At 34.9% G+C, this 25464-nt stretch overlaps 1 protein-coding gene across 9 annotated transcripts in view; it reads right to left on the bottom strand.

The window, feature by feature from the left end:
• The window catches only part of LOC138707923 (regulator of nonsense transcripts 2-like), a 199197-nt gene that overhangs the window by 142923 nt on the left and 30810 nt on the right, over window positions 1-25464 (bottom strand). For 6 of the 9 annotated variants that reach the window (XM_069837983.1, XM_069837982.1, XM_069837978.1 and 3 more), the window contains 5 exons: window positions 12342-12503; window positions 9409-9639; window positions 7622-7817; window positions 4372-4517; window positions 1041-1236 (listed from right to left, as the gene is read on the bottom strand). In XM_069837983.1, coding sequence (XP_069694084.1) covers window positions 1041-1236; window positions 4372-4517; window positions 7622-7817; window positions 9409-9639; window positions 12342-12503 — 931 coding nt within the window. Of the gene's footprint in view, window positions 1-1040; window positions 1237-4371; window positions 4518-7621; window positions 7818-9408; window positions 9640-12341; window positions 12504-16146; window positions 16177-21817; window positions 21878-25464 lie in introns of those variants that run through there. The other 3 variants (XM_069837986.1, XM_069837987.1, XM_069837979.1) reach the window with 3 other exon arrangements.

Here is a 25464-nt window from a genome sequence, read left to right as displayed (position 1 = left end):
GGGAGCAGGTTTGAGTGCTATACCAGTGAGGTTTTTTCTATATCTTTAATAACGTTAAAACTGAGTTTTACAGAGTCCTGGGATTAACAGTCTCATGGTCCTTATCGTGATCCTTGTAATCCATGTCGTGATCCTTGTAGTCCGTGTCGTGATTCTTATCATGGTCCTTATTGTGGTGCTTGTCGTGATCCATGTCGTGATTCCTGTCATCCTTGTCTTCGTCTTTGTTTTTGTCGTAGTCCTTATAATGGTAGTTACTGTTGTCTTTTTCGTGATCCTTATCATGGTGGTTCTTGCTGTCTTTCTCATAGTCCATTTCTTGGTCCTGGTTCTTGTGATCCTTACTGTGGTCCTTGTCTTGTCCTTTTCATGGTTCTTGTTATCTTTCTAGTGGTCCTTGTGATTTTTGTCATTGCTCTACATTTATCATTTCATAATAACATTGTTTTTTCCCCCTATGATAAGTGACTTTTTGCCACACAGTTCCTTCCATACTTTCATCATGAAAGATAAAAGATCATGTGATATAATCAGGGACCTGTAATAGAAATGGATAGATAACTGATAACATTTTTACTGATATGTACTTTGGAATAGGGTAAAAAAACGCATGCACTGCCAGATGTCGTCCTGCATGGTTACATCTATATCGTGTGAACTGAGCTATAGAACTTATACTTTCGCATCACCAAGAGTCATCTGATTCCTTTTTTGGGAAACTGTACATCACATCTTTCCTTCTGAGTTTGCTGGTACTTGGAAAATCTTAACAGCACTAAGAAGACTCTACTCGGGTGTTCAACTTTCACAGTGCATTAACAAAACATTAATAATATGATAAAGAAATCTATAAACAATAATTAAGATTCTGTATAATTAATACAAGTAAATGTAATGAAACTCATACTGATATAACAAAATATGTTAAAACTGAATGTAAACTCCTGTCACCTTACCAAAAACATGCAGCACACAATACATGAAGCAATATTTCTACAGAATAGCACCACACCATACAAGACACCCCAACTGCAACGTACGTGGAAGCATACCATCCTCTGGGAGTTCAGGAACATCTTCATCAAGAATTTCTGCAAATGTAGTCATTCCAGTCTGAAGTCGTTCATAGGAATATTTCAAAGTCTCCCATTTCTCTTTTCGTTCTCCACTTAGTTCTCCTCTTGTCTGTAAGATCTTTTTATTTTGTCTTTCAAAAGCCTGAAGATCCCTGTGTTCCTGAAAGACACAAACACAAGTGGGGGGGGGGGGATTATTGCTGGCATGTTCACAGAGGTTCAATTAAAAATCTGAAACTGGAATAACTAAATTAATATCGCGAAAAGTGTAAATTACGTCACAGATCATAGAATACAGGGTTAATGGGCCTCACATTCACTTGTGCCAATTTTGCGCGAAGCACTTGGCATTAATCTCTCCTTACTTAACCTTCTCAGTGACAGTGAAGCTACTTTTTACTAATTTATAATAACTATCTTCATCAAACCCTATCTAGACTTATCACTAAGAGTGGAGCTACTTGTCACTAATCTATCTGCTGATCAAACCCCACCTAATCTTATGAATGACAGAAGGGCTAATTGCCACTAAAATATCTCATGAAAGCCTACCTAACCTTATCACTGATGGTGGGACTATTTTGTTACTAATCTATCTGCCCATCAAACCATACCTAACCTAATCATTGAGAATTGGACTACTTGTTATCAATCTATTTGCTCACCACACTCTACGTGATCTTATCATTGACAGTGGGCCACTTTTCACTAATCTATCTGCTCATCAAACCCTACCTAACCTTATCACTGACTTGTCACTAATTATCTGTTCGTCAAACCCTATCTAACCTAACCTTATACTGACAGTCGAGCTAACTGTCACTAATCCATCCATTCCTCTGTAACCAATCTAACTGCTTATCAAAGTCTACCTAACCTTATCACAAACACAGGGGTTACTTGTCATTATTCTATCTGCTAACCAAAGCCTAACCTTACCACTGACAGTGGAACTACTTGTAACTAAGAATGAGGAAGAGGAGAGAGGGATAGAAAAAGAAACCAAATTTCTCCAAGTAAAAATGACACAAGTGAATGTCACGCCTTTTATCCTTCTGTTCATATATCATGATGTCTATATGAGGACTATTTTTTTTTCAACCTCCGATGGTACCGCCAGGTGGTCCGTGAAGTGATAGATGGCAGGACATCACGCAGCGTGATTGGCTTCCCCCTCGCCATTACCACCACCATTGTCAAGGCCAACTCTTCAGTTGAAGCTTGGATATGGGCACGTAGTACAATTGACTCTCCTGCCAAGTGCGAGTTGCGCAGTGTTATTCGATTTCTACAGAGAGAGAGGCATAATGCATCGGAAATTCACCATAGAATGAGCCGTGTGTATAGTGAAAACTTTATGAGTGATGGCGTGGTGTAAAAATGCAGGAAATTTAGAGGTGGTGAATGAATATTCATGATGAAGTTAGTCAAGGACGGAAGTTTGTGGCTAGAGATGAACATGTGCAGCAAGTGGATCAAGTGGTTCGCAAGAGGCATTGGTTCACGATTTCTGAACTGTCCAAAGACTTTTTCGAAATTTCAAGATCAGTCCTCTATACCATTTTTACACAACACCTTAGACTTCATAAAATTTATGCACAATGCTGACAACCACAAGAATCAGCAAATAGCATCAGCCTTAATGTTTCTGCTGTATTATGAAGCCAATGAAGAACAGTTTTTAAATAAAATTGTGAAAAGTGATGAAACATGAGTTCGTTTCAGCAATGAAGAAACCAAACAGCAGTCATAACAGTAGATACACCCCAATTCCCCAAACAAGCCCGGAAAGTTTAAACACACATTCAGAAACAAAAAGTTGATGGCTAGAGTGTTTTGGGACCAGCAAGATGTGTTACCGGTACTGGCTGATTTTATAGAGCCAGGGACCACAATCAATGCAAATGCATAATGTGAGACATTGCGAAGACTACGAAGAGCATTCAAAACAAATGGAGAGGCATGCTGTCTTCAGGTGTTGTCTTGCTTTATGACAATGTCCATCTGCATTCTACTGTATCAACCAAAGAACTTCATTGATTCCAATGGGAAGTGTTTGATTATCACTCCTATGAGGAGCTTTGGGACGCCATGCAGACCTAGCTCAACAGACAGGCAGCAACTCTTTTGCAGAGGGTATTGAAAAAGTTGGGTGCATTGGAATGACAAATGTCTCAACCTTCATAGTAATTATGTTGAAAACTAGCTTATAGACTATTTAACTTTTGTCCATAAAACCATTTTGCTGTTCACTCTGGTTTCTCTGGTTTTGATTTAATGTCCTATCAGAGGTTGAAAAAAAAATCCCTCATATGTATTTATTTAATGTAGAGGCATTTGACTGAAATCATTAGTCATGGTGTCTATATTATCACAAATATTAGCAGTAAAATATATATAAAAATTGTCGTAATGTTAATTTAAATTGTATTAAAATAAATTTAATTTTACTCAACAAAATAAAAAAAATAATAATAATTTTTTGCAAACTGTAACTGAATTGACAAAATTTCACTTAAGGCAGTTGATATAACAGTAAATTTACATAATGGATTGAAAATGACATAACTAGATCTGAACCACAGATATATAAAATACTGAAACATCTGAACCGTGACACAAAACCTGACGAACAAAATGAATGACCTGGAATATTGTGCAATTATAGTGAAAAGTTACTTAATATCAGATGCCATTTTCTGCCATATTCTTTTAAGGAATGAAGGCAACAGATGAAGTAGGACAGTTAGTGAAATTAAATTTATAATGTTGAAAAAATGAGAGAACCCATGAAAATACTCTCACCCTCCAATCTTGTCCACCAGAAGTATAATAATTACAGTCAATACCAGGGACCTAAAATTTGCAGAATGATAAGCTTCTATCACAGATCCCAGTGTGGTTATCTTTTCATTAACTTAGTTTTAGCTGACTAGATATAAAATAATAAAGCCTGAATTTCATATAAGTTACTCATGAACTGCTTCACTTCCTGATTATATGGTCAGCATCATGCACGCTGAAACATTGACATATTAGGAAAATGAAACCTCATTCATTGAAAAGCAAATCAGTAACATTATATTAATAGTTAAGTACCTTTTGTATTTTATAAGTATGAACATGAAATTGGTTTCAAATTTCAATGGAAAGTCATTTGTTACAGGATTCCTTCTCAGCCAATGAGCATATTAATGTAACTAACCAGAAAAATTAGTGTAACTACAACAACTTCACCTTAATTTACACATTTATGGAAACTTTTTACATATTTCAATGCAAGAATAAAACATACCTTCATTACATGTTTTACTAAGGAGGCATAATAATCTTTCAACAAAGTTTTTACATTACGTTGCTTTTCCTTTGTGAGTAATTTACTTCTGGGTAGAGCCACTTGAAAATTCTCTGCCAGCATTCGTATCTTCCTTGGCACCAATCCTGTGATTGGGGACAGAACACATATTGCACAGACGGATTAATTTTATAGTCTACAAACATATCCCTAAGCATAGGAAAATCTCTTAAAAATTGGCTCCAAGTTCGACAATCATAATAATCAAGACTATAATAAATTGAGGCCTATATGTGGGTCAAGGTAACGAATTACATGGCTCATTTGTTTTTTTCTTCTTCTTTTTCGTCTAGATGTATTCAACTCTCAGAACGCCATTAAGCACATAAAGTTATTGTGAATCAAAAAAGATCAGGCCACGAACATCAAGTAATTTGTCGATTGCACGATAAGCCTTACTTCGGAGGACAGAGTGATGCATCTCAGATAAACATTTATTTCATATAGTTCTAAAAGGAATGCCACTTTAAAGCTTGGGTGGCCATTAGAACAAATAATAAAAAAAAATCCTTTTAAAATATTATTTTAAGTTTCTATTTTCAAAATTAATGTTAAAAACATTAAAAAAAATGCATTTTTTTAAGTTTCAATTAGATTTAATATTATACAGCGTAAAAAACCACTTTTAAGCTTTAAAATGAGCTATAAGTTAAACCTGTATCATATTACAGATTAAGAGAAAGAAGCACTTACAGCACACTTTTACCACCTATTTCTATAAATTTAACTGTGACCAGACTTGTAAGAAATAATGTTAGATTAAAATTGACACTGTGCGGCTACTTACTTCGACGTACAAAATGTATATTAAAAAAAAAGTCTGAATCTTTTATAAAAATGTAGTGTTTCTTAAGTGTTCGATTTCACTTAGAATAACTCTTATATTTCGTTGCCTGTTGGAGTAATATAATTAACTTTGAAGATTGTCCCACGTAATAGTTATGGATATGAAATGTATGAAAATGTGTTCATTCGTGTCTAATTCTTCGTTGCATTTCCTGCAGAAAGTTATGTCTGAGAGACTGAAATGATGGAGACATTTTTCTGTGGCTAAGCAACCAGATCTCGCACATTCTCGCAGAATTTTCTGTGTTAAGAGTATGTTCTTACATGTTTTTAGATTGCTGGAGAGTTGTAGTTCTTAGCCTTACTACCAATTCATTTTAACTAGTTACAACTATCAATTACTTACTTACAAATTGCTTTTAAAGAATCCAGAGGTTCATTGCCACCCTCACATAAGTCCATCATTGATCCCTATCCTTAGCAAGATTAATACAGTCCCTACTATCATACCCAACTCTCTCAAATCCATTTTAATATTATCCTCCTATCTACGTCTCAGCCTCTCCAGAAGTATTTTTCGCTCAGGTCCCCCAACTAACACTCTATATGCATTTCTTGATTCACCCATTTGGGCTAAATGCCCTGCCCATCTCAAACGTCTGGATTTAATGTTCCTATTTATGTTAGGTGAAAAATACAATGTGTGCAGTTCTGCGTTGTGTAACTTTCTCCATTCTCCTGTGACTTCATCCCTCTTAGCTCCAAACATTTTCCTAAGCACCTTATTCTCGAATACTCTTAGCCTCTGTTCCTCTCTCAAAGTGAGAGTCCAAGTTTCACAACCATACAGAACAACCAGTAATATAATTGTTTTATAAATTCTAACTTGCAGCTTTTTTGAAAGCAGACTACATGACAAAAGCTTCTCAACTGAATAATAGCAGGCATTTCCCATATTTATTCTGCCTTTAATTTCTCTCAAGTGTCATTTATATTTGTTACTATTCTTCCAAGATATTTAAATTTTTCCACCTCTTCAAAGGATAAATATCCAATTTTGATATTTCCATTTTGTACAATATTCTGGTCATGAGAGACAATCATATACTTTGTCTTTTCGGGATTTACTTCCAAACCTATCTTCTTACTTGCGCCTAAAATTGCCGTGTTTTCCCTAATAGTTTATGGATTTTCTCCTAACACATTCATGTCATCTGCATAAGCAAGCAGCTGATGTAACCCGTTGAATTCCACAGCCTCTCTGTTTTTCTGAACTTTCCTAACGACATAATCTAGAGCAAACTTAAAAAGTAAAAGTGACAGTGCATCTCCTTACTTTAGCCCACAGTGAATTGGAAAAACATCAGACAAAAAATGGCCTATACAGACTCTGCTGTATGTTTCACTGAGACACATTTTAATTAATCGAACTAGCTTCTTGGGAATACCAAATTCAATAAGAACATTACATAAAACTTTTTTCTTAAGAGAGTCATATGCCTTTTTAAAATCTATGAATAAGTGATGTACTGTGCCCTTATATTCAAATTTTTTCTCCAATATCTGTCGAATATAAAAACCGCATTGATGATCCCCAATAATTTCATCTACATATGGTGTTAATCTTCTCAAAAGAATACTAGACAAAATTTTGTATGACGTCAATAAAAGTTATATTACTCGAAAGTTACTACAGTTATTCTTTACCTCCCTTCTTAAAGATAGGTATGATTATGAACTCCTTTCATTGTCCTGGTACCATTCTCTTTTCCCTTTTTCAGAACAAGCTTATAAATTTCAGTAGATAATGCGTTCCTACCCTTTTGTATTAGTTCTGCTGGAATTTGATCGATACCAGAAGACTTGTACTTTTTTGGACTTGTGCTTTTCTATGAGACTATGAATGAAATTATTCTTACACTGATGTAGTCTTAGAAAAAAAGTTTTGTCGCACAGATACATTATAAGTCCCAGAAAGGAGGCAGAGAGCATGATCAGAGGACGAGGGGCTTGATTAACAAGAGAAGGAATAGTTGAGGTAATGAAATTATTTTTGTCTCATTGTATGTCTAATCATGCGCACAGCCTTCTTTCTGGACTTTTACAGTACTGCATGACAAACTTTTTTCTAAAACTGTACACTATTACCTTATATTAACATCATTAATAGTTCTAAAATAATGTAATTAATTTCTCTTAACTGTCACTAAATTCTGATGGATAACTGATCAAATGATCTACCAAATTTCAGTTTATAAAATAATGCACTGTGTTTAAAACACAGAATATAATAATTTACCTACACAACCTATTCACAAATAACACATGATAAGCAGAGCAAAAGTTATTCTATAATTTTTGCAGCAGTATCCTACCGAAAAAGAAGTTGAAATGTAATAATTACCTGCATAATCTTCACCACAGTGCCTACAGAAGCTGAGAATTATGTTGACATTGTTATGTTCTTCTCTGTCCATGTTGACAAGAACAGTCAGAACGTTTCCCAATAAAGGCAAACCTTCTTTATGTGTAAAAATACCCACATTGATCAGTTCAGCATAGAACCGCAGGTCAACACGTAGTTTGCTTTGATTTATGGACTGGAAAAGAAATGAGATATATGTAACTGTATAGACAAAGATCACAGTTTTCTACATCATAGAAATACAAATATATTTTTCATCATCATCATCAACATAACCAAACAACTGTAACTAACAAAATCCTTCTGTAAGATAAGCCAATCATGGTGGTGGTGGTGTGATGATGACGACGACGTCAATGACGATGATGACAGCCACTGCCAGTACCAGAAAAAGCATATATCTAAGATCCAATTTTTATTTAAATATATTTTCTGAAATAAATTGCATCATATATTAGACCTCTCCAGACTGATGTAGGATTAGGCAGCATCGGATGTCGGCCTCATTTGGCCATCATTAGTTTCAGTATAATGGCACCATAAGGAAGCATCACACAGTGCATACCTATGTCCAAGGACAGGCTGTCCATATTGCACATCTATCAGTGCGAGCTCAGAACTCAATGAAGTAGGAAAATGTTTCGATTTTCTCTCAATTTGTTCACATCACAAATTAGTTTTTGAATAGGTGCCCACATAAATGTTTCACGTTCAAAATAAGTTGTGTAAATGGTGGCAATTTGAGCAGCATATAGTTCATCTACTAATCAGGATAAGAGATTAGTGATAATTCTGTGGCTCCAGCCAAATATGACATGTCAGACAGATTTTTTAGAAACGAGCATTTAAAGTTTGAACGATTGTATAAAATCATGATAATCATGTTTTATAACAATTGGTGAGAGAAAAAAAAACAGATAGGACCTATACATGTCATACAATAAAGATACCATCAGGATGCACAACAAAACGCAAAACCTCATTTTTTGACAAATAATGACATCACATTTTGCCTTGGAACCACAGAATTACACAATCACAATTCTCAACAATACTCTAAAATATTCCTTAATAATAAATGAAATAACTTTTATTATTAGGTAGAACATTTTCCGGAATATCATAATTACAGCAATACAATTACAAATATTAACAAAATCAAGCTAAAAAAAACACAAAATAGGAAAAATTTTCAGGAGTATTTACAAATAGGCCTATATGAATACATTATAAAATTTAGCACAAGAATAAGCTGAAAAAATTCCTCAATAGGGGAATTTCATAGAAAAATTTATAATTAAATCAGTATAATTACATCATTTAGCAAAATGAGTAAGCTAAAAATGCTTAATAAGGAGACAATTTTCTGAAAAATTTATAATTATAGGCCTATTAGTACAGTATTACAAAACTAGCAAAATCAGCGAGGAAAAAAATTATTTAAGTGGAAAATTTTCATCACTCCTATTAAAGTCAGGAATAAAAGTACTGGAACATAAATTAAACTGTTCACTCACTGAAGTTTTATGGAATCTGACCTAATATCATGTGCACCAGCCCGGTGACTGTGTTTCAAAAAGACTTGATCACTCTGAACTTACTAATGGGTTTTCGCCAAAAAAAAAAAAAAAAAAAAAAAAATGTACTGATGTATTCAACTCTTGTATGTAACCCTGTTGATGAGAAGCTGATGCTGGAATTATAATCTAAAAGTACGCAGCAGTGGTGTAGCAAACGTTTTTGAGATTGATATTGCTTTCACTCACCCTATCATCTTTCTTTATTGACAAAAATCTGTGCCAGTTCTCAAGAAGGTGCATAGAGAATTCTGCATACATGTGATGTAAAGTGTTACATAACTCAACAGCTGCTGTAACATCTGTCATCTTCAGCTTGGCCTCCACAATGGCGGAAGCAGCCTCACTTACATACTTCGTCAAATTCAGTGAAGCCATATCCTTGAGCAGGGAATCAAGCTGACTGCATGTGAAAGTTTTCTGTTGAGCAAAATAACACCCAAATTAGCCTGATATCCATGTCACAAATGCATACTATGCAACAAAATGTCTCTACATTCATTGAATTATTGCTCACTGAGCATTTGTAGAAAACTGAAACAGAAGCAAACATAAAACACGTCTGCTATTCAATACAATATGTGAACATAAACCATCAGTTACATGTAACTTTAGAACAAACAATGCACATACATTTGTAACAAAATAACTTCCAGACTGCAATATATTTGTCATTTTTTTTCATTGAATAAACACAATATTTCACTTCAATACTTCCATTCTGACAAATCTTCAGAGTGTCTCTTTGACTTCAGATAAAAGATTTACAGTTAATATGTATCCTTCCATAGGTCGTGTAATTTTGATGTTAGATAAATTTATATATATATATATATATATATATAAGTTTTCTTAATATTTACACATTCCTATTTACTTAAATACAAATTCCTCTGATTCTAATTACCATAGAAAGTTTTTTTTTAGACTTTCAGCCGATATATTAATCAATTCACGAAAAACAATAATTGACCGATATTGCTGCCACCTCCAAAACGAAATGAGGATTGCAAATTGATAAAAACACTTGTTAAGTAGCAGTGGCTTCCGTAACATGAGACAATTATTTGAGATAACTTTAGGGGGGAAAAAAAGGAAACACTTTGTTAGCCACTTTCAGAATAAAATAAATAAAACATTTCATTTATCAGAAATAGAATATTAGCCTTCTTGACTTATAGTTTACCCATACTCGCAATAAATCATAGTAAAAACTACACAACTTATACTTCATAGTTCTTGTTTATAACATGATGACATCATGCTGTCCATGTAACTGATTGGACATCACACTCTCACACACAAAAAAGAGAGAGAGAGAGGAGGGAGGAGGGGGAGGGGGGAGGGAGAGAGTGTATGTGTGTGTGTCTCTCTCTCTCTCTCTCTCTCTCTCTCTCTCATAGTGTGAGTGAGTGAGTGAGAGTTGGAATGTGTGTGTGTTTTTGTGTGAGAGCAATTTAAAACTGTGGAATTTTTGGGGATTAGAACCAGGGAATAAGCTCCCTGATCTGAAAATCGATAAAGAACACTCATAATCATGTTCTCTGATTTTCTCATCTTGTAGGAAACTATACCATTTTTGCTTGTGTCAGATTTATTAGGGACAGGGTTTAACAGGGATGAGCTCAGCTGAGGGACTTCTCTCGACTTGCAAGTCTTGCCTACATATCTGAGATTTTTAGTTTTTTTTTTTTTTTTTTTTAAATTCTCTAAATTCAGTTTTCAGAGTCGAACTTTAAATGTGTTCATCATTCAGAATAAGACTGAAGTTTTCCCAGAACTGGCAGTAGCGAGGTAATATCAACCAGCTCAACACCTTGCAGTAAATCTAAAAAACCAATTTAATTTTTATCAGAAAAACCTGACAGAATGGAAAATATTTTGAATTTATGTATTTTCAGATTAGGCCTATCTTCAAAAATTGAAACTAAAATTTAATATTGCCACATAATATTTACTAAGGATGGACATATTTAATGAGTAGAACATGTGTATGGACCTAAGTTACACAACACATTTTATGGGTCTGGCAAATTGAAGTATGAAATTTAAGGAATCTATAACATTCATAATTTCGAGAACCACAGACGTAGTTTATATGAAGGTTAATTCTACTATATTAAAAATTACGCAGGCACAGAGAGGTTGGTGATGGAGAGGGAAAGGATGGGAGATGAGGAAGAAGCTGAGGGAGGGAGAGAGATATACTAGAGAGAGAGGGGGATTGGGAAAGAAAGGAAATAAAAGGGGAGAGATAGAGATATGATCATTCCACCATGCTTGTTTTCTTCTACAAAATCACCCTAATAATTTTTTTAAGAATTAAGGGATGATGAGCAGACAGTGGATCTTTGGTCCTAATACTGATCGTTAGGCTACATCAGATGCAGAGAGGTCATTGAACTCATTGCGTCAGCCTCGGTAGCACAGTCGATATAGTGCTGGCCTTCTGTGCTCCAGGTTGTGAGTTCGATCCCGGCCCAGGTTGATGGCGTGTGTTTAAATGCGACAAGTTCATGTCAGTAGATTTACTGGCATGTAAAAGAACTCTTGTGAGACAAAATTCTGGCACACCAGCGATGCTGATATAACCTCTGCAGTTGCGAGCGTCGTTAAATAAACCATAATTTGAAATTTTGAATTTTGAACTCATTGCTAAGCTCCCTCCATGAGCCAAGTTTTGTGATGTCTTTTTGCTGTGTAGGGCTCGAAAATCCGCTGTCTGCAAATGAGAATGAAAAGGGTTATTCTGTCATAACCAAAAAAATACTACGTAAACAAATATAATAAATAGATAGTTTTTACACACGAGGCATTGTATGCAATAAAGTCATACTCGACAATGTTTCCCTTTCTTTTCTGTGACTTTAATGTTAGAACCTACAATTACTTTATTACAGAGAGACAGAAAGTTTCTTTTTCTCATACTATTCGGAACAGAAATAAATTCCATATTTATGCAACTGTTTACTTCAGTCTGTCACAAGTTTGGACAAATATCTGTTGAATTTGACCTTATTATGCACACTGTATTATACGTGACTTGTAGTACAAGTGAATGAATATTAAGTTCGGAATGGTTTTAACCTAACAAATTTCAAGATTATGTTCCATGTACGCACCAGTTTCCTTACAAATGCCGTGTTCTTCTTCAGACTAGAATCCAATTTTGAGAAGTAAGATTCATCTGGTCGCAGACTGGCAACGTCCTGATTCTCTTGACGAAGAATTTGCTTCTGTGTAAGTCTCTGCTCCACTTCACTTACATAAAGTTCCAATGTCCTCTGAAAGAATTAGTTTATTTTATTACATACTGTAAATTTAACTGATATACAAATAAAATATTGTTCAAATTTACACCTTGCAAGAGAATGAATCGTGGTCAGAACCATCATTTTCCACGTTCTTTTTTACTTTAGTATGTTGTATAACGACATTGTATCAATTAGCCTACTAGGTTATTTAGCATTGATAGAATTGGTTATAGCGATATGGTATTTGGCGAGATAAGGCCGAGGATTTGCCATAGATTATCTAACATTCACCTTACAGTTTGGGAAAATTTCGGAAAAACCCTACCAGATAATCAGCCGAAGTGGGAAGCAAACCCACTCCCAGATGCAACCCCAAGATCAGCAAGTAAATATATTACCACCTATTTACTCAAAAGGTAATAACATGAACAAAAATAAAAAGTAAGATGATATAACGCACTTCAAGAGCATGATAATGACAATTATTTTTAAATTTAAAAAAATGTTTACTGTTAAGTTTGGAAAGAAGCTTCTTCACTTAAGGCCAATTGAAGCAATTTTAGAAAGTTTTCATATATTTGCTTCATAGTTTTTTATACCTGAGTATGAGGAAAAAGAACATCACAAAGTTAATGCCTTATGGGCAGTTTCAGACTATACAAAACACAGTAACTCACATCTTTGGAATAATTTATTTTCAATTATATTTACATTCCCCCCCCCCCCATTTATGACATGCAGTTTCATTTCACATCATCTGCTTGAATGGATGTCACTTTTGCTTAGCTACTTAAGAGTGTCCATGCAGTTAATAACAATTAACATGGAACATTAATGTTTAATGTAGGCTTAAAAAGAACATTTAGATATTACAAGATTGTTTTATTTATATTTATTCACAAAAAATTCTACAAAGTCCTAACACGATACTGTTATGAACGAAATTAAAACATCTTTGAGAAACTTTACTGGGAGTTATTTTTTAAGAAATATTTATAACAGACTACAACTTCCAAAATGTGTATCACATCTGTACTGCTGCTTATAATCTTTTCTTACAAGACTGAAATTTAGTATGAATGTAGTCAGGTCTAAAATTATGGACTGAATAGAAACAATTCCTGATCTTGATCTTTATCTAATAAACATTTATAAACACATCACCACTTACTACTCATTTTCAAATGAAGGTGTAGAGTTAAGGATTATTTTCTGATTCATCTTGCTTTAGGCTGAAGTTTGTTATTCATGAATATTTTCCCTCTTTATACTCTTACTTGAGAAATATTGTGATACAAAAAAAATTTCGAAATTATAACAAGAATACGCATTTACAGGAGCTGTGATACAGAAGATGTTTCTAGATAGGCCTATGCCATCTATGTTTTCATTTATATACAGCAAATTCTCCTAATTTAATGGGCAGATTCCTTTCAGATTGCATATCTACAAATAAATACACCTACCTGGAAAAATACGAAATTAATAGATCTCTATTTCAAAACAAAACCATAAACACTCGAATCAGTTTAAAGATTTTTTTTTTTTTTTTTTTTTTGCATAAGATGAAGAGAGAAAGATTATCAGCTGGTCAATACGTCCCCATAACACTATTATTCAAAGAAATTAATTCTTAGGTTTCGTTACGAATTTTGCTAAAGTCCCAAACTATACCAACCCAGCCCAGACAGTCACTAACCTTGATCAGGAGTGCCCCAATGTGATAGAATTAGCATCTCTTGTGTAAACTCTTTTGTCACGCATGAGTGAACTACTGATTTTGTGTGTCATCCAGAAAACTAAATTTCATCTTATTTTGGTGCATACTGAATTATATAATTTATGTATGGCTTTCGTTCAAATTGTAGTTAAAGAAAATATTGAAACAGCTACACCGGGGTTCGAAAGTGTGTCCGTTGGTCGCTTAGGTGTGGCGGCGAGAGGAGCGTCTGGATGCTGAGAGGGTAGAGGGGTGGTGTACTACTGCGACGCACGAGGGGAGGTTGCGCACACATCTTCTGCTTGCCTAGAGAGGCCGAGAAGTCCGTCGAAGTGGAAAAATAGCGAACTCGAACTTTCCAGGCTACGTCGCTGTGGTTATAAAAGAAGAAACGCGAGTGAACTCGGAGTGATTCATCAGTCAGTAAGCCAGTCTTGTGTAGCAGTGAAGCCAGCTTCGAGACCAGAGCGCGACTTGAGTTGTGTCCGTAACTGTGGAGCCTGAAGCCCGGAGTTCGAGTGCAGTGGACCGCAGTTGGGGGACCTGAGTTCGAAGTTCAGTGGATCGTCTCTGAAGGTCTGTGGTTCGAGATTCTGTGAACGCGAGTGACTGAGCTAGAAGAACTAACCAAGACAAACGAGCTGTGAACTGAGAACTGACCGTTCTGTGTTGTAAATAGTGCTTTGTAAATATTAGTTAAGATTAACAGTTCATTGTTGTTCGTAATAGTCCAAGTAAATTGTCATTGTCGTCAGTGGAGTGCACTAACGAATACTGTGTTACTGTGTGGAGAGCAAATCCTATTGTTGAGATAATAAAATTACATTGTTGTTCAGTATAAAAACGTTACAATATACAAAAAGTAATATCATTCACATAACAAAAAACTGAACTGTTGTGATGCCTATAAAATATATACTGAGAAAGAGTGGGTTCGAATGGATATTCCAAGAAAAAGAATTCATATACACAATGGTCAATTTGGCTTCACTCCAAATATAATGGGCTGAAATGCCAATGCGTTGGAATTATCGTATATACATGTGATATGCAATGTTTGACACCTCAGATCCCTCAGTTGTTTGTTTCTCTTATGTTTCTGTTACATTAACAAAAGTTGCAGAAAGTGAACTAACAAAGTCGAGAGGTAGACAAAGAGAAGTACGCATTCCCATCACTCCATTTCCATTTCTTGCAGCACTTTACCTCCCTTCATACCGACAGAGAGTACATTAATCAGTGTAACTGTTAACGTCACTGTAACAGGCCATGATACACGACAGATGTGAGTAATGTCGGTCTTTGTGTCAGTGCGGCATGAGTGAAAATGGTGTACAATAACATGGCTGGGATGTATTAATTAATATGAGAAGTATGCTAACATGCTGTTTGTGTATGGTGTTCGTAATGGAAATGGGTGTGCTGCTGTTTAGGAATGTAGAGGACAATATCCATTTGGAAACGTGTATCTGTGTTTACCTGTGTTTCAGAAGGACTGGTGACGTGTATTTGTTTCAGAGAGACTGGTTCCTGTCCACAAACATATACTGAAACTGAGTACAGAGCCATGAAGAAGTTGTAAATGCTGTAGAACAAATTCCGACCTCAAATGTGTGAAGAATGTTACAAACAACAAGTGTTGCAACCATGTAGGTAGAGAATTCTACATTTGGATTGCTTTTATCTGCACCATCTGCAGAACATTCAACACTACCTGGTGATTATCCATTTCGAGTGTATTTTGTGCTTGAGTGTATTTTGTAAGTTCAAATCAATATGAATGTTATTCCATTCATCCCATTCAGTGATGAAGCTACATTCAACTGTGATGGTATTAATAGCAGGCACCCGAAATTCCCAAAAGGTAAACTCATGAAAATCCATATGGCATAACAATCCAGTTTCCAACACAGGTTCTATATCAATGTGTGGGGTGGATTAGTAGGCAATTACCTGATTGGGCCGCATTTATCTTAGGAATGTTTAACAGGAGCAGCATACGCTGATCTTATGCAAAACCATCTACCCCTTTATTTAGACGATGCAACACAGCAACACATGTGGATGCAGTACAATGCCACCCACACATGACTAGACAGGTAACTGGCATGATGAATGAGATGTTTCCCTGTTGATGAAATGGACGAGTTGGATCAGTACCATGGCTCCCTTGGCACCCAACCTATCACCGTTGAATTTCTTCTTGTGGGGTGTATGAAATCCAGACTGTACTTGCATTGGAAACCAAAAACACGAGGGCAGTTAGTACATGAGTCATTCCACGTCAAATCGCACAGCAATAAAACACGACCTTCTCGGAAATGGTCGAATTTTTTTTCATGAATTCCAGACATCAAATAAGGAGACCCGTATTTTTTATTTTCACAATTATTAATTATTTGTGTAGTTATGAATATTTGAAGTTACGCAAATTATGCGCGCACTGTTACATAAACTCGCTTGGAACTCTGTGTCTACATATAATTGAGATTTGCGATTTGGCGCATTTGAAAGACGAAATACAACACTTTTTATTACTTTAGGCCTATCACAAATAAATAAAAAATTTGGCCTATTTTTTTAATCGTTTCTTTTTCAAAGCAAAATTACTATATTAAATAGCCAAGTTAAAAATCCGAAAAAAATATAGACTTGTTCGCTGATGTATTATCTGTAAACTGCTGCATTTATAAATATGGGATCGGCACCCATACATTTGTAACAATTTATTTTCCGGAGGCATGCACGCGCTCGCGATGCCCAGCTAATGAACTGCTTGCAACCATAGGCTAGAAGGCTGCCCGTGGAAATTCCCCGTTGCATCTGATGTCACCATACTAATCATCAAATGATTAATACCTTAAGGAACAGTAAATATCTTATCTAAAATTATTTTATTATTGTCAGATCAGCTAAGAGGGGAAGCCCTTCACAGGGTTGTATGTTTATACTGTAATATAGCCAAGTGTTTGATGATAGCAAGGCTGGGTAAGGCAGTAAACTTTATGACAGTAAACAGATGGCAGGAGAGAAAAATAATCAGTTTGGGTTTGAATTTCGCGCAGTGACGTGACTTCTATACAACATGAGTGATGGTAAAGATCGCGTAATATATAACAAGTGTTTAAATCCATTTACCTTCCTAATCACGCATTTAAAAAGAAAAGTACACTAAGACGCGTAAGTCGCGACTTATTGATAAAGCTCAATTTAAAGGAGTCTTTGAGTGTGCAAATATGTGATTTGTTCCGTAAAAATCAATCAATTTCTGCATAGGTCAGGTAAAATTATATGTGAGGCCGGTAGTTCTTGTGATATTAATAAACATGAATCAAATGAAAGTGCGGACAGAGAAAGTGATTATCCCAGTACTTCTTCTAGCAGTTCTATGGCTACAGTGCTAGAAATCAGTAATATTGAGGAATTAAACAAGAGTTTGATGTCAATAGAATCCCCTATCAAGAAAAGAAAGATACAACAAAACGATACCCCCGTGAAAAGTTTCAAAAGTAAAAGGCTCCCTAGCATGTTAAGTTTTTCATGTAGAAGATGCATCATCATCCATTCAAAAGTCAGCCATATTTTATTTTTGACGGAATGCAAAGAAAGGTACAACCTGAAAATTACATAGTTATTGCAGACTTTTCTGAAAATTATTCATTTGTAATACAAGATTCAATACAAGGTGTGCATTGGAACATATGCCAAGCCACAATACAATACAATTTTAATTTTACTTCCTACTTTATTTTATTTTATATTCTCTTATAGACCTATTAATATTATATCTGAACTGTGACCGAACACAAGCGCTGCTCATTCGGTCTCAAATTTTGTTAATACTACTGCATCTCCTTTTTTATATTGATTGTATTATTTTATTTCTATTTCTCTTGTTTGTAAATATATTTTTATTCTGTATATTTAAATAAATAAATAAATGAATCCTTTCGTAGTATATTTCAAAGGAGATAGAGAAATTCGTTACAAAAGTAATGTCATCTCAGAAACCATGAAACATGACACCGATCCCTTTCACTTTTTTCAATCCGAAGCAATCAATTTCTTAAAGCAAGAACTCACGATATGAAAAAATCATCTACTTTTCCAATGAATTAAGTTCACAATACGAAAAAAAAAGAAAGAATTTTAAAAATAATTTCTTACATGAAGACGATTATGGAATTAGTGCTGAATGACACTTCTTTGCAATGTCGCATGGTAAAGGTCCATGTGTTGGCATTGAAGATACTGTTAAAAGACTTGCCACGAGAGTTAGCCTATACAAGATCCTACAACACCAAAAAAAAAACTGTTTGATTACTCACAAAAAATATTTCTAACGTGTCATTTATATTTTGTCCATTCAATAAGCACAAAAACCACACTGAAAATTTGCAGGCCAGATACCATAATCTGAAACCAATAACTGGTACATTAAAATTATATTCTTTCATTCCGTTGTCAAAAACTGAAGATTTAGTAAAACAATTTTCTTTCAAGAAAGAAGGTAGGCGAATGAAAATTTAAAGTGTGAATGAATAGAAACATTTGAAAAGCATAATGTACAATTATTTGAAGATATCATAATAAGTAAATTAGCAGTGTTTCCTCGAGTAACTTGATCCGTACTGGGTGTAATGTTGCAACGTTCAGTCAATTATCCAGCGCCGATAAACCTCTTAGCGCGCTTTAATGCTTCCCGTCCACTGCTGCTGCGCCAACCGCTACACATTCTGTCATAGGTAATTAAATTTCCATTAAACTATTGGAGATCCCATTCTGATTTTTTCTGGAATTATTAAGAATACTTCAGTGCACCTAGTAGGCATTTTTTTATATTTTTAATAGGGCTATTTCACATTGATGTATATGTTTTAAAAATTGAATTATAAAAAAATATTTGAAATAATTATATTAAAATTAGTTAGTAAATATTTAATAAAAGACAGTACTTTAAGCTTTTAAATGCATTTAAAAAAAAATTAACATCAATATTGTTAGAAATATGTTGCATTGTGCAACATTTTTAACGAATTTTAACATGTAATATTTTAAAAACATTTGGACTTAGGAGGAAATAAAAATACACATGTTGGTTTATGAGACCCATAGAGTTGGTAAAAAAAATATAAACGCAATCAGAAATATGAAGGTCAAAATTTGTATAATTTTGTGCGATTTGACGTGGAATGATTCACATGTGATAAAATAAAATGCATCATGATTTTCCTGATGTTAAGTGTATGCAAACAGCTCAGAGCATGTTTCTAGCATCATGGTGAGAAATTTGAATACCCGTGAACAGGAGGATGTCTTACTGAGTGTCTATGTAGTGATTGTAATGATGATGTTATTTAATATCAATAAATCGAATGAATATTACATGGAAATCAGAGAACTTTTATCATGAGGCCTTGCACAATGAAGTGCTCATATCTTGGAAACAAAACCAAATCGACCCATAGTGTACATGAGCTCTTTTGCAAAGTTTGTCGGATACGTGATGGGACACACTGTATAATTAATTTCCGGAACAAAAAAAGGCAATTAATAACACCTGTGAGGACTCGAAGCAATCATCATGTAACACCCCAGGCCTATCCTGGTAGTTACTCAGCTGACTACTATATGACATATCGCAAATACTATCCTAAGCCGAAAATTACATATTACTTTGGTAATTAATTTCCAACGCTGTTTTACTGGTTGGAATCGTGAAATTCTAATAATAAAATAGTAAATTGTCATATGTTTTGGTACGTATTTATTAAAATACTTTTACATCAGTATTTTACTAGGGAATACCATATCTTTACAAATCACAATTTTCGAGTTACGACACTATTTTACTGGGAGTGTGATATGCTTGGCTTGACCCTGGCATCTCATGTGGCTGTAGCACCACGGGGTTTAGTTTATAATAACTGATTTCTCTCAGGAAATGGATTTTTCTTTATTCAGACACCACCATTATTTCATTTGTCAGTGGGCTGAGAATGGACTTGCAGAGAAGGAAAAGTCTGAAGTCATAAAACCGACACACTCAGTTCCAGAGTCGACTTCTTGTTTGTTATCATTTGTTGTTACAATTACTCGACAAATTCATGTGGCTGAAAGAATGTAATTTACTTAATGTAGGAAACCTTTTATAAGTACACAATTAAATACGAAAAGTCAAATATTTTTCACTCAGCTGAACGTTATGACAAGAATGCAATGTACAATGTACAATGTACAATGTGTCAGTCAAACTAAATATCCTTTCATCTCCTATTCATAAGAATAAATAACTTGCCAGTTATACACTGTTTAAAATTCCATAACTATATTTTAGAACATTTTAAAACTAAGTAATGCATTGGGGTGGGGGAGGGAAGGGGACATGCACGCGTGCACATGCATGAGCATGCACGCGCACATACACGCACAACACACAAAACTTCAAATTAATACTATCATATGTATTTTGAAACCTCCCCAATTAGCCTGAGGCTCCTTTGCTTGGCCATTAAATAGCAACTTCGAGAAGTCTTTCACATAGCACTCAGGTTGCAGGAATGCATAAGAACATTTCGACAAATTTTGCTAGTGTGGGGAATTTTGATACATTGCATTATCAATAATAATAATAATAATAATAATAATAATAATAATAATAATAATAATGCATATTGTGATCATAGGTACCGACTTCGTTTAAATATTAGCGGGGCAAGACTCTACACAAAAGTCTGAGAGTCCACCATTGTGGAGGAATAGCATGTCTGGCCGTGAAACGAAAGGGCCTGGATTCAAATCCTGATTGGGACAAGTTGTCTGGTTGAGGTTTATCCGGGATTTTCCCTCAACCCATTAAGAGCATATGCCGGGCAACTTTCAGCACTGGACCCTCGACTCATTTTCTGGACATTATCATCTTCATTTCACTTAAACGCTAGATAACCATCATAGTTGATAAAGTGTCGTAAAGTAAACCAATAAGAAAAAAAAAAAATGCCTGAAGAAACTTTAATTGCTGTTTCTCCAAAATGTCATTACGTATTTAAAAAAAATCGTCAGATTTTTCATTCAGTACCTGTGGAAATTTTTTAACTCAAGATGGTTTAAAACTATGGCTCTTATACACTGCCTTTTCCCTTTCACTGTTTCCATTATCTATTAGTCCCTATTCAGGGGACAGCACGGACTGGGACTGTCCACGCATGCAGGTCACTCGGGTGGGCCCATTGTACTACCTGGGATGGAAAGGTGTGCATGCCCTAAGGTGCTACAGATCTCCATGTGTGCCACCTTTGAACTCCCCTACAGCCTACATGATCCCTTTATCTTTCTGCATAGGTCTCACTGCAATCCCTCATTCCTGGTCCCACAAATTACCACAAGCTCAGTGGAGAGCCTATAATGCATAGCACTATCAGACCATCACCAATAACGAACAATCACATATCCAGGGGGTCCAAATTCAGTGCTGGCCCGCAGCTGACTTAACAACCAAACAACCCAAAACCTAAGAAACAGAGTAGATGATGATGATGATGATGATGATGATGATGATGATGATGATGATGATGTAGGGTGTCTACTGATTTTCAATGGATCAAATTCATGATTTTTCCATTACCTCTTTAGTTCTATCCATGATCTCTCAGCAATGTGCGTGGCACAATGACAGAGGTTTTTTTTTACCCAGCCAATACCTGAAAGTCAGTTGAGAAGAAAGCTGAATGTAATTCTATGTCACTAAAATTGCTTGTCAACATGAATAATGTATGACTTGCACTATGCCATTAATCAAATTTTATGTGTTTAAAGAACTAAAAACATTCAACTCTCATCTAGGATGGGGGGGGGGGCTATTTTTAGATATATTTATCATTACATCAATTAAGATACAAATTCTTTTAACATGGTAATGCTTTAACTTACAAGTTTCATTAAGGCAATATAAAAACTATGAAAGTACAAAATATATGAAGAATGTTAAATTTTACAGTAAATGATTCACAATCAGTGTTTAAATATCTTAACTAAACTTGATATCTCAACACCTAAAACTTCAGCTTCTTCTTTTGCCTTTTCTACAAGCTTTCGTTTCTCATCTTTGAGTTCTTTTATTTCTTGAATTGTTCTGCTTTTATGATTGGCTGCTTCATCTTCATCAGATTTCTTCACCACTTGGCATGAAACATTGAACACGACCACAAAGTCAAAATATATTTTTCATCATTGGATCACAATTATAGTATGGCATAAAAAATGTGGTAAATCAATATCTACTTACCAGAGTTTAACCTGTTTTCATTCAGGTGCTGACACAAAAAAAATCATGACCACCCACTCTTTTTCATTGCTTTCATGACCACCTGTTCAGTTTCATTACTTTTTCATGACTTTCAAGAGTAAACATCCTGTGATGAAAGAGAAGTGTAATTATGATGGCGAAATGAATCCGAAGTCCACACCAAAACTTACCAAGCAATTCTGCTTCAATTGCTTGAGGGAAAACCTCAGAAAAAAGTCAACTATATAACATATCTCAACCAGGATTTGAATCTGGGCCCATTCATTTCACAGTCAGACATGCTAACCATTACTCCACAGCAGTGGACTGCTTTGCTCATCCTTCTCGTCTTTGCAGCAATGATGAACATGAGCTATTAGTTTTATGGTCAGTACAACTCAATTTATCATTGTTTCCATTTATTGCATTTTTTTTATTAATTTATCCATTATCAATAATAGTTACATAGCAATCGCTGATCACTTAACAAGCCCACACCAGCAACGAAGATCATCACTGATAACAATTTATGTTGATAACAATTATTTTTAAATTTCGAAACGAAATTGTTTATGGCAAATATTGAACATTAATAATAATTTAACTGATATTAGGCAAAAATACAGTCAAATACACTGTTAATGTGAACTGTTAATTGCATATTATTTTTTCCCCTTTGTAATACTTATGACCATTTCTATTCGATCGCAATAGCTGACAAATTTGAACTGAACTGAAAAAATGTAGATCATAGACAAAGAAGTGGAGTCACCATTACATCATGTGTTTCACCTACCTTAAATGCAGGATGAGAGAAAGGGAGGGGGCACTGTGAATAGCATTACTAACATTCCTTTTTTATTTTAGTTGGTTATTTAACAATGCTGTATCAACTACTAGGTCATTTAGCGACGATGAAAGCGTGAAAGCGAGATTGTATTTGGCAAGATGAGGCCAGGATTTGCCATAATTACCTGACATTCGCTTTATGGTTGGGAAAATCCTGGAAAAAATCCAACCAGGTAATCAGCCCAATAGGGAATCGAACCCTTGCCCAAGTGCAACTCCAGATCGGCAGGCAAGTGCCTTAGCCAACTGAGCTATGCTGGTGGCTACTAACATGTTCATTGTGAAGGATTTGAAATAATCATTTTTGGTTTCTATCCTATTTAATCTTTCAACCAAATGAATTATTTTTTAACACAAATCTTTCTTCGAATTATTTGGGAGCTCCCCTATTAATTTTATTGAGTGGGGGGACACCCCTGGCCCCTGGCTCTACAGGTTGTGGAGCCAGAAAGTGCCTTGCTCTCCCCCCCCCCCCACCCAAAGTCGACGTCTATAATTATAACCACAATTTATAATATGATGCTAAAGAAATATCAATAACTCGAAAATGGCATTAGGTCTTGAGTTCCTCTTATGCTAAAACCTTAAATCTAGGATCGAAGAGTGTTTCCTGTGCCAATGGATGGATTCATGTTTCCTACACCAGTAAATATTACTTCAATAGTTGCTCACTATTTTGTCAGAACCAATCTTACTACAGGGTCATAAGCCATTGCTGAAATCATTTGTATTGATTTCTGTGTCTGGTGATTAAAACAAATTATTTTTCATGCAGAAACATGCTATTCTCCACACATCTCATTATATCATTAAATGGCTTGAAAACTGGCGTATGTTACACATCTTTATCCACTCTTCTAGTGTCAGTGCTCATACTTGCCAATCTGAAGTTTCCGAAGTTGAGCTGATACACTCCTTTTGTTTCACAAGCAGATTTCTCATAGTTTATGTGTTGTTCCAATGCATCTCTACTTCTTGAATTAGCTTATGAGACGACTTCTTACTGAAGTTTGTACATTTGCTAACTTTTATGAAACCACTATTTATTGCCCTTTTCATTTGGATTTGCTACTGACTCCTAATCTCATTTAGTTAATAAATTCACTGTGTCGGCAAAGAATAGTTTTTCATCACCATATTATAGGTCTGATTATTTGCTATATTTCTGCAACAATATAAAAATACTTTTCTTTCCAGCACCCAAAATAAAAAAATATCTGTTCGAGTTCTTTCGAAATATTTAATGCTCTGTGTGTTGTCAGGAATCTTGCTATCTGCAGATGTTTGTATGTATGTATGTATGTATGTATGTATGTATGTATGTATGTATGTATGTATGTATGTATGTATTTATTCACACTGCAATGGGTATATACCCGGTGGCAGTGGTAACTAATTACACTCAATAATGACAATAATAAACTTATTAATTAAAAATACAATTAATGATAATACTAATAATAATAATAATAATAATAATAATAATAATAATAATAATAACAACAACAGGGAGTATACTAAATTAAATGAAACGATCACTTAAAATAACATTTGAAATATTCTAATTTGTATCTTAAAACTAAGATCGAACTAAAACCCACGAGTATATGTTCATATCTGCACAAGTACCTTTCAACATTACACTCATTTCGCTGTCAACTCACTCACTGCACTGGAACTACGACACATTTCACTGATTCTATCCTGATTTCACTAACACTTCAAAAACATTTCACTGTTCAAATACTTTGCACTGCCACTATAACCTATACAGCTTCACTGACAGGAACACGTTTCACTTACACAGCACACTTCACTGACACGACATACTTCTTCACTGATACAACACACTTCACTGACACAACATAATTCTTCACTGATACAACACTTCAATAACAACATATCATTTACACCCTTTAAGTACTGTGTATAATTACCGTCTATTAGTAAGGTCCTTAAGCCTATTTTTAAATACATTTTTGGTTGTTGGTAAAGCCTTTAGTAAGTCTGCAGGTAAAGCATTCCAGTCCCTGATAGTACGATTGAGAAAAGAAAACTTTCCAGTGTCTGTCCTCTGCCTTCTTTCCCTCAATTTATATGAGTGGTCGTTCCTTGAAGAGTAATTTGGCGGCTGCAAC

This window comes from Periplaneta americana, chromosome 10 (genome assembly GCF_040183065.1).
Source record: "Periplaneta americana isolate PAMFEO1 chromosome 10, P.americana_PAMFEO1_priV1, whole genome shotgun sequence".
Taxonomy (NCBI): Eukaryota; Metazoa; Arthropoda; class Insecta; order Blattodea; family Blattidae; genus Periplaneta; species Periplaneta americana.
The sequence above is the reverse complement of the archived record's forward strand: the minus strand, read 5'-3'. Positions and strand labels throughout refer to the sequence as shown.